The sequence below is a fragment of the Ovis canadensis genome, chromosome 3, assembly GCF_042477335.2.
Source record: "Ovis canadensis isolate MfBH-ARS-UI-01 breed Bighorn chromosome 3, ARS-UI_OviCan_v2, whole genome shotgun sequence".
Classification (NCBI taxonomy): Eukaryota; Metazoa; Chordata; class Mammalia; order Artiodactyla; family Bovidae; genus Ovis; species Ovis canadensis.
Window position 1 is genome coordinate 160850648 of NC_091247.1, and position 14701 is coordinate 160865348.

At 40.6% G+C, this 14701-nt stretch overlaps 1 protein-coding gene across 6 annotated transcripts in view; it reads right to left on the reverse strand.

The window, feature by feature from the left end:
* TBC1D30 (TBC1 domain family member 30) overlaps positions 1 to 13231 on the reverse strand; it is a 91135-nt gene extending 77904 nt beyond the window's left edge. For all 6 annotated transcript variants that reach the window (XM_069584728.1, XM_069584727.1, XM_069584725.1 and 3 more), the window contains exons 1-2: positions 12548 to 13231; positions 8002 to 8166 (exon numbers count right to left, since the gene is read on the reverse strand). In XM_069584728.1, the coding sequence (XP_069440829.1) occupies positions 8002 to 8166; positions 12548 to 12959 (577 nt within the window). In that variant the 5' untranslated portion in view covers positions 12960 to 13231. The remainder of the gene's footprint in view (positions 1 to 8001; positions 8167 to 12547) is intronic.
* Between the last annotated feature and the right edge of the window lie 1470 nt (positions 13232 to 14701).

Here is a 14701-nt window from a genome sequence, read left to right on the forward strand (position 1 = left end):
ATAAAACAATCTTAAAGAATAACAAGGTGTAAGAAACAAGAGAATCAGATAGCAAGAGTTACTATAAAGTACAATAGTTAAGACAGTGTTGCATTAGCTCAAGGATAGACAAAACAGAATAAAAGCTTCAAAGCAGACCACACACATACAGACATTTTTCCAAAAATGGCACCACAGAGCAGTGGGAACAGGATGGTCTCTGATAAACTAGGCTAAGTAATTAGATGTCCATATGGACAAATGAAATTTGACTCCTATGTTATATCACAAACAAAATGAATCAATTCTAGGTGACTCAAGATCTGAAAACAAAATACTAAAACTTTCTGAAAATAAAATGGGAGAATAAAAAAGCACCAGCTATAAATGCAGCGGTGGTTTTGTAATCTATGGGACCCCTTAAAATCATAAACAGCAACAACAGAGCATTAAGTCAAGTGCGGGGCTCTAATGAGCACGGGCCCCATGTGTCTGCACAGATCACATGCTGATGAAGCTGGCCCTCCAAGAAGCTAAAAGACTAGTAAATTGGACTACATAAAAACTAAGGACTCTTGTCCATTGAATGACACTCTTCTTTTTCAACTGCTCCACTTCCTTTTATTACAATCCTGTCCCCATGTTCCAAAATGAATAGCTACTTAACATACACACCACTCAATATTCATTGGAAGGCTTGATGCTGAAGCTGAAGCCACTGGATGCAAAGAGCTGACTCACGGGAAAAGACCCGGATGCTGGGAAGGATTCAAGGCAGAAGAAGTGGATGACAGAAGATGAGATTGTTGGATGGCATCAGCGACTGAAAGGACATGAGTTTGAGCAAACTCCGGGAGATGATGAAGGTCAGGGAAGCCTGGCATGCTGTGGTCCATGGGGTCTCAAAGACTCAGACGCGACTGAACAGTAACAACACACACCACTCCCAAAATTGATCTTCAGTTCAGTTCATTTCAGTTCAGTCGCTCAGTAGTGTCCGACTCTTTGTGACCCCATGAATCGCAGCATGCCAGGCCTCCCTATTCATCACCATCTCCTGGAGTTCACTCAGACTCACGTCCATTGAGTCCATGATGCCATCCAGCCATCTCATCCTCTATAGTCCCCTTCTCCTCCTGCCCCCAATCCCTCCCAGCATCAGAGTCTTTTCCAATGAGTCAACTCTTCGCATGAAGTGGCCAAAGTACTGGAGTTTCAGCTTTAGCATCATTCTTTCCAAAGAAATCCCAGGGTTGATCTCCTTCAGAATGGACTGGTTGGATCTCCTTGCAGGCCAAGGGACTCTCAAGAGTCTTCTCCAACACCACAGTTCAAAAGCATCAGTTCTTCGGTGCTCAGCCTTCTTCACAGTCCAACTCTCACATCCATACATGACCACAGGAAAAACCATAGCCTTGACTAGACGGACCTTAGCCGGCAAAGTAACGTCTCTGCTTTTGAATATGCTATCTAGGTTGGCCATAACTTTTCTTCCAAGGAGTAAGCGTCTTTTAATTTCATGCTGCAGTCACCATCTGTAGTGATTCTGGAGCCCCCAAAAATAAAGTCTGACACTGTTTCCACTGTTTTTCCATCTATTCCCCATGAAGTGATGGGACCGGATGCCATGATCTTCGTTCTCTGAATGTTGAGCTTTAAGCCAACTTTTTTGCTCTCCTCTTTCATTTTCATCAAGAGGCTTTTTAGTTCCTCTTCACTTTCTGCCATAAGGGTGGTGTCATCTGCATATCTGAGGTTATTGATATTTCTCCCGGCAATCTTGATTCCAGCTTGTGTTTCTTCCAGCCCAGAGTTTCTCATGATGTACTCTGCATATAAGTTAAATAAGCAGGGTGACAATATACAGCCTTGACGTACTCCTTTTTCTTTTTGGAAATTGATCTTAACATTCTCATTTCTTTCTCAGTATATTAAAACAAAAGGGAAAAAAAATCTTTCAAAAAAAATCACCAGGTTTAGTACACCCCAAGAAGAGCAACTTTACTAAACAACAGGGAACATGTCAGGAATCTGACCAAATACACAAAGTAGCAGGTGAGATTCCAGAGGGGAAAGAATGACTCCCAGGAGAACATACATAGATTCCTTCTAAACAACACTCTTGAGAGTGAAAATGCAAACCAGAGAAGTGGGAGAAGGTGTTTGCATCACATACATCTGACAAAGACTCATACTCAGAATCTATAAGAAAAAGGAGACAACCTTTCTTAGAGACAAAAAGGAAGAGGAAGAGGTGCTGAACCACATTAGTAATTAGGAAAATTAAAACAAAAATCATGCCACCACTAAAACACTCACTAGAATGGTTAAAATTTAAAGGACTGACAACATCAACACCAAGTGTTGGCAACTCCAAATCTTTGTTATTCTGTTGTTGTTTTTCCCCATAGCACTTATTACTTTAACACCTTCTTGGTGGTTTAGTCATCAAGTTGTGTTGACTCTTCCAACCCCACGGACTGTGTAGCCCACTAAGTTCCTCTGTCCATGGGATTTTAAAGGCAAGAATACTGGAGCAGGTAGCCATATCCTTTTCCAGGGGATCTTTCTGACACGGGGATTGAACCCGGGTCTCCTGCACTGCAGGCAGATTCTTCACCAACTGAGCTATCAGGGAAGCCCTAACACCTTCTTACATACATATAAAAAAGGATTGATTGATTCTCAGTAAGCCTGTGACCCAACTAGGTCAAGGAAAGTGAACTATGGGACTTTCTGGAATTATGGAAAAAGATCTGTTCTTTTGATAAGTTTGCTGAGTTGGAGCTGCTGTTGGTCATTGGGGTGTTATCTAATACAGAGGAAAGCACAGCTAAGAGATGAAGGCATATTTTTAAAGATGCTCTTTGAGCACCTGTATCTGATTTAGCTACACCTGAAGGCACATCCCTGGACTTTTAACTAGGTAAGTCCATCAATTTCCTTTATTGCTTAAATAATGAGGTTCTGTACCCACAACTGAAAGGAGATTCATCACTGCCACGAGATGGTAACAACAACAAAAAATGGTAGACTGAAAAATAGTGCATTAATCATTCAAAATTATGTTTATGAATAATTTATGACAGTGGCACCAGTTTATGGTATGTCACATGAAAAAGGCGGGATACAGAAATATTATACAGTACACTGACTTTGGGAAAACTTCATATTTTTATTCAAGTAGAATAAAGATTCAAAAATTTAAGAGACCCTCTTTAGAAAATTATTTTTTCCTCTTTTTTCCAACTTCTGTATTTTCCAAAGTTCCTTTAATATATTTAAACACTTTTTATTGAGATATAATTGATACACCATAAAATATTCACCCTTTTCCACTGTACAGTTTAATGATTTTTAGTATATTCACAAAATTGTGTACTATCTGATAGCACAGCATTTTCGTCACTCCAACAAAAAAGCCTTGCCATCAGCAGTCACTTCCTGTTCTCCTGAACTGCCAGCCTTAGCAATGACTAACTTATTTTCTATTTCTATGGATTTGTCTATTCTGAACATTTCAAATGGAATCATAAAGTACATGGACTTTTGTGTCTGCTTCTTTCATTAAGCATGTTTTCAAGGGTCATCCATGTTGTAACATCAATTAGTAACTTCATTCCTGTTTATGGCTGAATAATATTCCAACATATGGGTTTATCACATTTGGTTATCCATTCATCCACTAACTGACATTTGCATTGTTTCCATTTTGGGGCCATGATAAAAAAAAAAAAGTTGCTATGAACATTCATGTACCAATTTTCATGGGGATATACATCTCCAGTTCTGTTGGGGAAATACCTAGGAGTAGAAAGATGGTTGAGTGCATTACTTTTATAATTTTTAAAAAAGCAAAGGGAATTGCTTCTTAATGGAAAATGTTGAATGTCAGTGACACCAAGCTTAGGGCCACACAAATTCCTTCTCTTGCCAGAGATGACAAGGTACTACTGCAGAGAACATAGCCACAGAAAGAGAAGAACAATGACCACTCCTATTGGACAGAGTCTCTCCCAGGCATTTATGATAGCAAGATTTAATTATAATAATCATGATAATCAAGATGCCAGGGCGACGCACTAATAAAATGAGCCTATAAGCTGCATAAATCCCTGTACTTACTGACCAGACTAAAAATAAAGACAACATTTCCAAGACTCTCCTGGTGGTCCAGTAGTTAAGAATCCACTTTGCAACGCAGGGGACATGGGTTCAATTCCTATGCTGAGAATGAAGACCCCACCTGCCACAGCAACTAATTGAACTGACTACAACTACTGAAATGGCCACAGCTTCTGAACTCACGCACCACAACCAGACAGCCCACGTGCTGCAACCACTGAAGTCCACATGCCACAACTAGAGGGTCCGTACCCTGCGATGAAAGATCTGCACAACGAAACAAAGATCCCATTTGCCTCAACGAAGACCAGTGCAGCCAAATAAATAAATAAATAGAGTGATTCTTAAAAAAAAACCAGTATTTTCATATATATGCTTTTCATAGTTTTCCAGTTATCTCTAGATTTTATCACTGGAGTGATAGCACCCTTCACAAACTCAACCAGCATAACTTAAACATTTAATGCACCAATGCAAAAAACTATAGAACTAGGCAAGACTGATCACTAAGATGGCCTCCCTTTTGCTTTCAGGAAAACTAGTCAAACCATGGGATAAGCAAACTGCTTAAAAATCTTAACATCAGAGTCAAACTCCTGGCCAAACAGTCATCTTATTCTTCCCATCATCTTAATGTCTTTGAGTGGATTTTCCTACACACCACACGCATTTGTTCCATAATCCATCTGGCCAAGAAAAGATAAAGTATTTTATATCACATGCCAACAATGCTAAAGCAGTATATTCTAATAAACCTGAAATTCTATATTACGTGCTTTGCAGGTTACAAATTTCTTATTGCTCCAACAGTAATCCAGTATTATAGAAGTATCAATCTAGTGGCTAAGAAAAAACGTAGAGCACTCTTATGTCACAATTTATGGTACAAAGAGTGAATTTTTAGGATATCTATCTTCAAATTCCACCTCAGCCACTAGACAAATTACTTAAACTTTCTGAATCTCAATTTCCCAATAAAATGTGCCTAAAAACAATAAAATGTGCCTAAATGGGCTTTCCAGGTGGCTCAGTGGTAAAGAATCTGCCTGCCAAGACACAGGAGATACAGATTTGATACCTGGGTCAGGAAGATCCCCTGGAGGAGGAAATGGCAACCCACTCCAGTATTCTCACCTAGAGAACCCCCTGGACAGAGGAGCCTTGGCGGGCTACAGTCCATGGGGTCACAAAGAGTCAGACATGACTAAGCACACACGCAGGGACAAAATACTCTCAGAATTGCTATGAGAGATAAAACCAACAGTTTGGCATAAAACACATACTTATGAATAATAACTGCTGCCACGGTTATTATTAATTATACCATTAATATTAAAGTGGTTATACTATGGTTACCTTTAGATGACTGGAAAAATATAAGGGAAAAATCTGCTGTTCTGGAAGGCAAATATTGATCCTGCTCTTATTCTCACCCCAGTGTGAAAATAAAGGGATGTTACCATAAGACTTGGGGTAGAAAATCAAAAAGTCTAAGTGCTTGCTTCACATGTGTCAGAAATAAAAATGGTCTAGTCATTTTGGTTCATAATCCATACCTATGATTATTTCAAAATTAATATATCCCCTTTCATGAATCAACAGGAAAAACCCATTTTAATAAAAGATTTAAATTGTTTTATTCTATGGCATGTTATAAAAGGGAAAAAATCACTTATGGAAAGAATCATAAGCACTGAATCTATATGGAGAGAAAAATAGGGATTATCGGGACTCCTGCACATTAAATACAAACAATTCAACATGTTGCTATATTTGAATGAATCACTGATGGTCATTACTAAAATGAAAGTTCAGTGATTAATTATATACATCTATTTATCTGTTGTTAGCTGGCTTTGAGGAAAGAGGACAAATGTACAACTACTGAACTCAGGCATTCAGTCACTAAACACCAAATCTCTGGAGTTCTCTAAATAACCACTTAGTCAAATTTCTAACAATGTCTACATCATAATGCTGTATCATATGATGAGAATAATTCTGAGACATTGTTATTTCTTAATTCAACAAAAATACTCTGTTAGTTCCATCTAATAGAGTCTTATTAGCTAGGTGAGAATTTAAATCCCAGGAAAGGAGCCATTATGCCCCATATTCTCTGAAATGTAAAACCTTAGATTTAAAGAGACAAAAATCTAAAATACATAGGAATGGTGCATCCGCAAGTTCACAAGTTGAATCACCGGCTTGTGGACATATTTTTCTTAAAAGACATAAATGCCAGTCCTTTCATCAGTCAAGTAAAGTCAAATTCTAAATGATGATCAGTCCCTGGTGATTACCAACCCGTGATACTGTGCTGACCTGACCTTCCTTTCTCTCCTAACACTGGCTCCATCGCCCACTTGCACTTTCCCACACATCCAAATCCATTCATTTACCACTCTGGGTTTTTAACTTCTGGAACAAATAATACTAAGGGGAAGATGAAAACAATAGTTGACAAGAGAAAAATCAAGATCAAAACATTTCACCATTAAAAGGGAAAATAATACCATTTTTACTGAATACCAGTGAATCAACCAGAATCCACGGAAAAATATCAAATACTTGTAAAACATGACAACTTCTTGTAGATACACATGTATATACAGATAGATATGTACTATATAGTATATGTCTGCCTATATATGTATGTGTATATTTCTATATCTCTACCCTCCTTCTCCAGCAATTTCAGACAAGTACCTAGCTCTGGAGAAAACCCTCTATGGAATGACATTTTTGCTTCTTGTATGGAGTATTACATCATTATAATAATAAAGCAGTATTCTGTTTAATTAGGTCAAAACCTTCTTAAGTAAACACCATGAATAATAATTTTGGGATAACAGTGATACAATAAAAGGAGAGGAAGCAAACAATATTTTCTTTTAAATAACAAACATAAGAATGTAATTTAAGCCATTATATTATCTGAAGCTAATCAAGCCCTGAAACCTGTTTTACACAAATAGACACATCTTAATTTAGAATTTAAAAAAAAAACTCTAGGAAGTGTCACTTTACACACAAAATGTGAGAAAGTAAAGGAACAAAAAAGGCAAATTTCACATGCACCTAAAAAGCTGCATTCCATCAAAACACATCACTGTGCCTATATTTACCATACCTGAACATACTGTTCTGCCGTGCTGCATGTTAATAAAAAATACAAAACACAAATGGGGAAAAATTAGCAGAATAAAACATAAAACTCTTGCATGAAGAATTTAAAAAACCAATTCATAAGCTTTTATATCTAGTATCTAATATGGATTAGTAATTTAACATTTGAACAAACCATGTATCTCTTGGTTTTGAATGAATTAATCCCCGAGACAATTTAATTTTTAAAATATTTTATCCTTTTCAGATTTCAGAGTAAGTTATAAGATCCTGGAGACAAGAGTCTCCTTCTTTTAAGTCAACTGCTTAATTCACTTATTAGAGCAACACACAGCATAAGGAAGCAGAAGCATGACTTCTAGGTGGTGTCTCTTTGCTGCTGTTTTAAAAATAAAGATTTCAGACATTATTTAGCATTAGGCAAAAATAACCATTTTCAACATGGGATACTACTTCAAATTTAGAATAACAAAACTAAGTCTGTAACATCAGATATGTATTGGATTGGCCCAAAAGTTTGTTCAGGTTTTCCCATTCCATCTTATGGAAAACCCAAGCAAACTTTTGGGCCAAGCCAATAATACACACCTTAACTGAAAAATATAGGAAACTGTCTGAGTTGTTCATCGTTCTTGAAGGGATAGGCTGAAGGGGTAGGCTTCCGTTTAAAATTTCTCAATATAAATATTCGAAAATATGACTACTGATGTAGCTTCACTAACACTCCAGTCCCACACGGCAAAAGGGCTAACCCCACTCTGCACTTACTTCTCTTCTGAGACACAGCCTGCAGGCACGCCGTCACAATGTCACAGTTTCTCTGTACTTTGTGCACAAGCCTATCTTTCTGCTTCAGCTGCCGAAGCAACTTTGCTGATTGAATGCCAATCCTGTACTTTAGTTCTCGAAGGATCGTCTCCAGTTCATTCGTGTCTATCAGCAAAAAGGAAAATAGAACAATAAATACTCTGAGAGGAATACAAATTCCAATATGACACTGATCATAAGATAAATCTTTGGAACATCCTTTAAACCAAGTAATCCTGAATTTTCACCCAGGATTACATACACATATTCAGCTAAGAGATTGATGAAATAAGTCATTCATCTATTTCCTGCCCTGTCCATGTAAATACTGTAAAATATATTTTATTCTTGAGGCTACCTGTAACATGTAGGCAAAGAATCTTAAGATATCCAGCTCTGATTGCAAATTTATGTTTCATTGACTCAAAATTGTATCATTAAAGTGCTCAGATGGTAAACTTGCAAGAAAAGAGAATTTTTTAGTCTATTAAATCAATGATAAACCTAACAGCTGATAACAACTTTTTAAAGTACTCAGCTTTGTAAATGATCAGTTAAAAGTAAGTAATACTACATTTTCTAATGTAGATGCATGCAGTGATGACCATTCTGTTTCAAATACACAGTCTTCCAATAGCTTGAATATTGGGACAATACTTCACCTGCAAATATGGTAGAAAATATATTTCCTTTAATCAGATAAATAAAAGATAGTTCACATCCATAAAACTAATACTCTCAACATCAGTTTTTCTACAAAAGAAAAAAGACTTGAGAATCAGAAGCGATCACAACATTTACGTGGATAATCATTACAATTTGGGAGTTTTGTTAGTCATACTTAATGTTATCATTAGTCACCATGCTGTGACCTGCCAGGCGAGCAGAGCCTTCTACTTGGCGTGGCATTGGCGAGGCCCTCATTAGAGGTCCTGTGTGTGGTTTGGATCTACTCATTCTGAAAGAGATTTAGAGAAACTAGAGAGGGTCAGAGAGAAAAAAAGAAATGTTCAAAAGTAAGAAAAATACTCCAGAGATCAAAGGAAGTGAACTTTGGGGATCTGAGTAACACAAGTGGAGGGGGGTATTTGCTTTAACAGCTGTCATACTCAGTTGACCTCATTATGGAAAATGCATTTGACCCTGAGTTAAAAAGAACTACCTTTGGATTAATCAACTGTCTGATCTTAGACAAGGCAGTGCTCCAGGTCTCAAATTATACAAGATTATTCTGGGAAACAAATGTGAATAGCATTTATAAACATTAATATAAAGAGCAATAAAGTAAGAATAAGGAATTGCTATGAAGAAGAGAACAAAAGCCCATTATTTCTCTCACCTTGAGTTCAAATCTGAGATATAATGAGAAGAACGAACACACTTTAAGTTAATTGAAAATACTTGGGTTCTGAGGATGATTAAATATGGAATCAAGCAACAGGAAAACACCAGAGACTCTTTAAATCTATATTCCTTCAAATAGAGCAAATTTGAATGTTTAAAGTAGTTCCTTCTAGAAACAAAAGAGGTAGGAATATCATCTTGCATTTAAATTATACTTTCCTTCCACAAAAAAGTCATTTTCAGTGACTCTTAAGGTACCTACAGCTCTATGATTTTTTTTAATAATATGCACTGTCCAGTATAGGAAAAATCGTCATAGTTGAATTTGAAAACGCCTTTTACAGCAACGTCTGCTGGTATGTAAATATCCAGAAGATAAAAATAAGGTCTCTTTTATCTTTATATGTCCCACAGCATCAGCCATAGCTCCTAACAGTGTTAAATAAATGAGGAAAACTGAAGAGATCATCAACCGATCATCAACAGTGATCATCATCAATGACCATCATCAATGACCATCATCTCCTCTTTAAGGAACTCCAGTGTATATAATAATAAAAATAAGCATCCTCAACTTGATGGACATGAGTTTGAGCAAGCTCCAGGAGCTGGTAATAGACAAGGAAGTCTGGTGTGCTGCAGTCCATGGGGTCACAAAGAGTCAGACACAACTAAGCGACTGAACTGAACATTTATTGAGCACTTCATACACATTAACTTACATAAGTCTCACTTCTTCGCTATAATGCAGTAGTATTTTCTTTTGTTGAAGTATAGTTGCTTTATAATATTTGTATTAGATTAAGGTATACAGCAGTGATCCAGTTATATTTTTTTAGATTCTTTTCCACTATAGGTTATTACAAGATATAGTTCCCTGTGCTATATAGTAAATCTCTGTTGCTTATCTATTTTATATATAGAAGTGTGCATCTGTTAATCCCATACTGCTAATTTATCCATTCCCCCTGGCTTTCTGCTTTGATAATCATAAATGTTTTCTATATCTGTGAGACTGTTGCTATTTTGTAAATAAATTCATTTGTATTATTTGTTAGATTTCACATATAAGTGATAGTATGTATTTGTCTTTCTCTGCCTGACTTATGAAGCAGCAGCATTATTATCCGTATTTGTAGATAAGGAAAATGAGACTCAGAGAGGTTAAAGAGCTTGCTAGTAAGGAACAGCGAGCTGGCAGGATGTTAACTCAAGCTGACTCCAAAGTTCATGCCCTTAATGAAAACACTGAGAAGAGCACCTGGATTTCCTGAGAAACCATTATGGTGCCTCACATAAATAAATGACCCACACATGCTAAATATCTAAATAGGTGCCAGAGCAAAATCCCTAATAGAGGGAAAAGAGAATTAACACACAGGTTATCTACTTTATAAGAGAGTCTTAACTGTTTTATGTCAGGAAGGATATTTTTTGATCCTGAAAAAAATCAATAAGATTTTTCTAATAAGATGTAAAATTATTTTAGCAGACAGCAGTTTCCATCACTTGATTCTTCATTCTTAGTACTCTGATGATGTTTATTGGTAAAGGTGTGTATCTGTGTGTGCAGGATTGGCATAATATGGCATCATGCTCTTCCTTAGAGAGTCGACTACAAAGAAAGAGATTAGCAGGGAGCTTAAGACTGAGACCTGGGCAAAACTGGTGCTTATAGGTCTTAGGAATGAGTAGGAAAGTGGTCACTGATTGTGATCTGTAGTTCCAAAACTGTGACCTCTTTCTTCCTTAAACTTTAGCTTGCCAAATTTCCTCTTCCAAAAGGAAATTACTAATCCACAAAATTCTCTCAGTAACGAAAAGTGAATAACTTTGTGAAAAAAACGAAAAGCCAAATCATAATTCTTCAAAACTGATTCGCTGGATTCTGAAAGAACTATTGACCTACGGAACTTCTTGGCATAAACAGACACTCTGAGAACAGCCAAATAATTGTATAAAATTAAATGGCAGGACTCCAGCTAAAGTCTCAGGCAAGGGGAGGAAGGTGGAAGCCATTTGTAACAATCAGCTGGGGGAAAAAAATCTTCAGGGGAAGCCAAAAGAGGAAGGAAAGCTGTTTACACAGATTTCAGAAAGCAGACAGATTTACTCCATTTCTAGTTTCTTTTCCCCTCTGGTACCAGCTAGACTGATCTTACAAATAGGAGACAGGAGACCACTCCATAGTATTCTTGTTCCTCCCTTTCCTGGTAATTTAGCACAAGGACATTAATTCAAGAAATGTTATGATAGTTTAGCATTTGTTTTCTACACCTCACTTCATTTCGTAAATTGAGGTCTGGATATATCTATACAAAAAGATAATTGTAAGTAAGTGTAAACGCCTGAAAGGCAAGTTGAGGGGGAAAAAATATCTCAATTAGGACTAGACAGCAGCATCAGAGTCTGATAACAAAAGAAACACCAAACTAACCTCTGCCCCCAAAAGTCAAGGCCATTTTCTGATCGACCTCTTCAACTGAAGGTTCCAGCAGTTAAATGCTGTGATAACTACGTTGCTCTAGGGCCCTCCACTAACCCGCCCCCCAAGGGGGAAAAAAATCCACCTAATGAGCTTCTTGAAATCTGGCATTCTAAGAAATGGATTTCACACGTTCTGCTTAGAAACTGCATTATTGAATTATTCTGCCTCACTAAATACTATCCAAGTATGTAGCCAAAGAAGGATTAAAAAAAAAAAAAAAGTGGCTGCTTTTTTTTTTTCTTCTGAAACTAGCCCCGTGTGTCACCTCTATTCTGCCTGGGGCCCCTCTAGGTAATTTCAAATGGGTAAATCAGAAACTCCAAACCCGCCCTAACAGCTGTTCTGATGCAATTAGAACCTGGACTGCCTCTCGCCTCCGGCCTCTGCAAACAAGAGGAGGGAAGGGGTCGGGGAGTAGGGGAGACCCGTGGCTACCATTCCAAGTGATGCTTCACTCGCTGACTCAAGAGGGAATGGGGGGATGTAAGAACTAAGACTAGTTATGAATCCGTGACACTGTGGACAGCCGCGATGGATCAAAGGAGACGCCCTAAACATAGTATCTCCGGGCGCTCGGCCCATCAGCACAGGTGCGCACAGGTGAGCGCCGGCAGACCTGGAGGGGGCTCTGCACAAGGACGCTCCCCGGACACCCCCACCCGCCCCGGCCCTCACCTTTCTGCCGCAGGTACTGCCTCTGGTGCCGCGGGCTCGGCCGCTCCTGCAGCTCCTGTAGCACGCGGGAGTCGCCGGCGCCGCCGCGGCCGCCCAGGAACACGTCGGAGCCGGAGGCCTCGGTGGAGCTGTCGAGGCTGTCTCGGCGCCGCTGGCGGCCCCGGGGCCCCCGGCCCCCGCCGACCGCCTCCTCCTCCTCGGTGCAGCTGTACAGCTCGGTGAGCAGCCCGCTCACCAGGGACGCCGTGCGGCTGCCCCGTGGCTCGCCAGGCTCCGGGTCCTCCTCGCCCTCCCAGGAGTCCCGGGAGCCCCGCGCTCGCTCCTCCCGGGGAGCTCCGCGCCCCGAGTCCTCCGGCCTCGCCTCGGGCTGCGGGCACCGCGTCCGGCCCCCGCCGGCCGGCAGGACCTCCATGGCCCCCGGCCCCGCTCCCGCCGCCCCTCCCGCGGTGCCGCGCCGGCCAGTTCCGGGAGGAGGCGCGGCCTCGGCCCCGCAGCCGGTGTCCTGGGCCGGGCGCGGCGCCAGCGGGCTCCGGATCCCCCGGTGCCCGACCTCCCCGGGGCCGGAACCCGCGCCGCAGCTCCTCGGCCCCGGGCGGGAAGGAGGCGGGGGCGGCCACGCCAGTGGATACCTGGGTTCACCTGCCGCAGGTGAGGCCCGCCTGAGCCCGGGAGCACTGTCTAAAGAGAGCCAAGGAGCAGGATGTGGCCAGAACGTGTCAGCGTGAAGCCCTTAGCCCGGAGGGGGAAGGGCGCTCTGACTGCTGCCGCCTTCACTTGCATGTAAGTGATTAACTCAAAAAGAGGGCAACTCTTGCATCCTATTCAGCCACCAGAAGGAAACGGTGCCTGGGAGAGTTCCAAACACCCAGCAATAGGCCAAGGCCGGGAGCTCCCTCCTTCACATACTCCTCAAAGCCAGCCCTTCTCACCTTCCCACCTGAGTCGGACACGACTGAGCGACTTAGCAGAGCACAAAGGCGTCTCTTAGTTTAGATTCTAAGATCTGGAATGTACTTGAGATTTAATAACGCTGTAAACTTTTTTCCTTCGGTGAAAGAATTAAGATTAATAAAGATTCTTTCACCTAGATTACGATCAACTAAATCTCTGGCACAAGACCTAACAGAATGGGGATTTAATAAATGTTACCAGAAGACAAAACTAATAAATTGACGCAGCTGATTCTATCAGTAAAATGAAAAGTTTACATGATACCCTAGACCTCAATGGAAGAGTTGGATGCCCCTCCACTGTAGATATTTCTGTGAATTATTAATTATTGTCAATGTTTTCGTGTGCCAGGGACGGTTCTGCCTTCTTTGCATGAATCTTCCCATTTAATTCTCACTTTAACCCAATTGGAGAAGGAAATGGCAACCCATTCCAGTACTCTTGCCTGGAAATTCCCATGGACGGAGGAGCGTGGTAGGCTACAGTCCACGGAGTCGCAAAGAGTGGGACAGGACTGAGGGACTTCACTTTCACTTTCGCCCAATTAAGGAGTAAGCACATTTGGGGGGATGGGGAGCCGGCAGGATCTTAGTTCCCTGAACAGAGATCGAACCCTCACTGCCTGCTTTGGAAACCCAGAATCTTCACTACTGGACCACCAGGGAAATCCCCATCTTATAACATATAACATTATATTAATTTCAGGGATACAACATAATGATTTGACATTTGTACCTGGGATTTCTTTGGAAGGAATGATGCTAAAGCTGAAGCTCCAGTACTTTGGCCACCTCATGCGAAGAGTTGACTCATTAGAAAAGACTCTGATGCTGGGAGGGATTGGGGGCAGGAGGAGAAGGGGACGACCGAGGATGAGATGGCTGGATGGCATCACCGACTCGATGGACGTGAGTCTGAGTGAACTCCAGGAGTTGGTGATGGACAGGGAGGCCTGGCATGCTGCAATTCATGGGGTCACAAAGAGTCGGACACGACTGGGTGACTGAACTGAGATGAACTGAAGAAGCATTTTGAACTGTGGTGTTGGAGAAGACTCTTGAGAGTCCCTTGGACTGCAAGGAGATCCAACCAGTCCATCCTAAAGGAGATCAGTCCTGGGTGACATTGGAAAGACTGATGCGGAAGCTGAAACTCCAATACTTTGGCCACCTCATGCGAAGAGTTGACTCACTGGAAAAGACC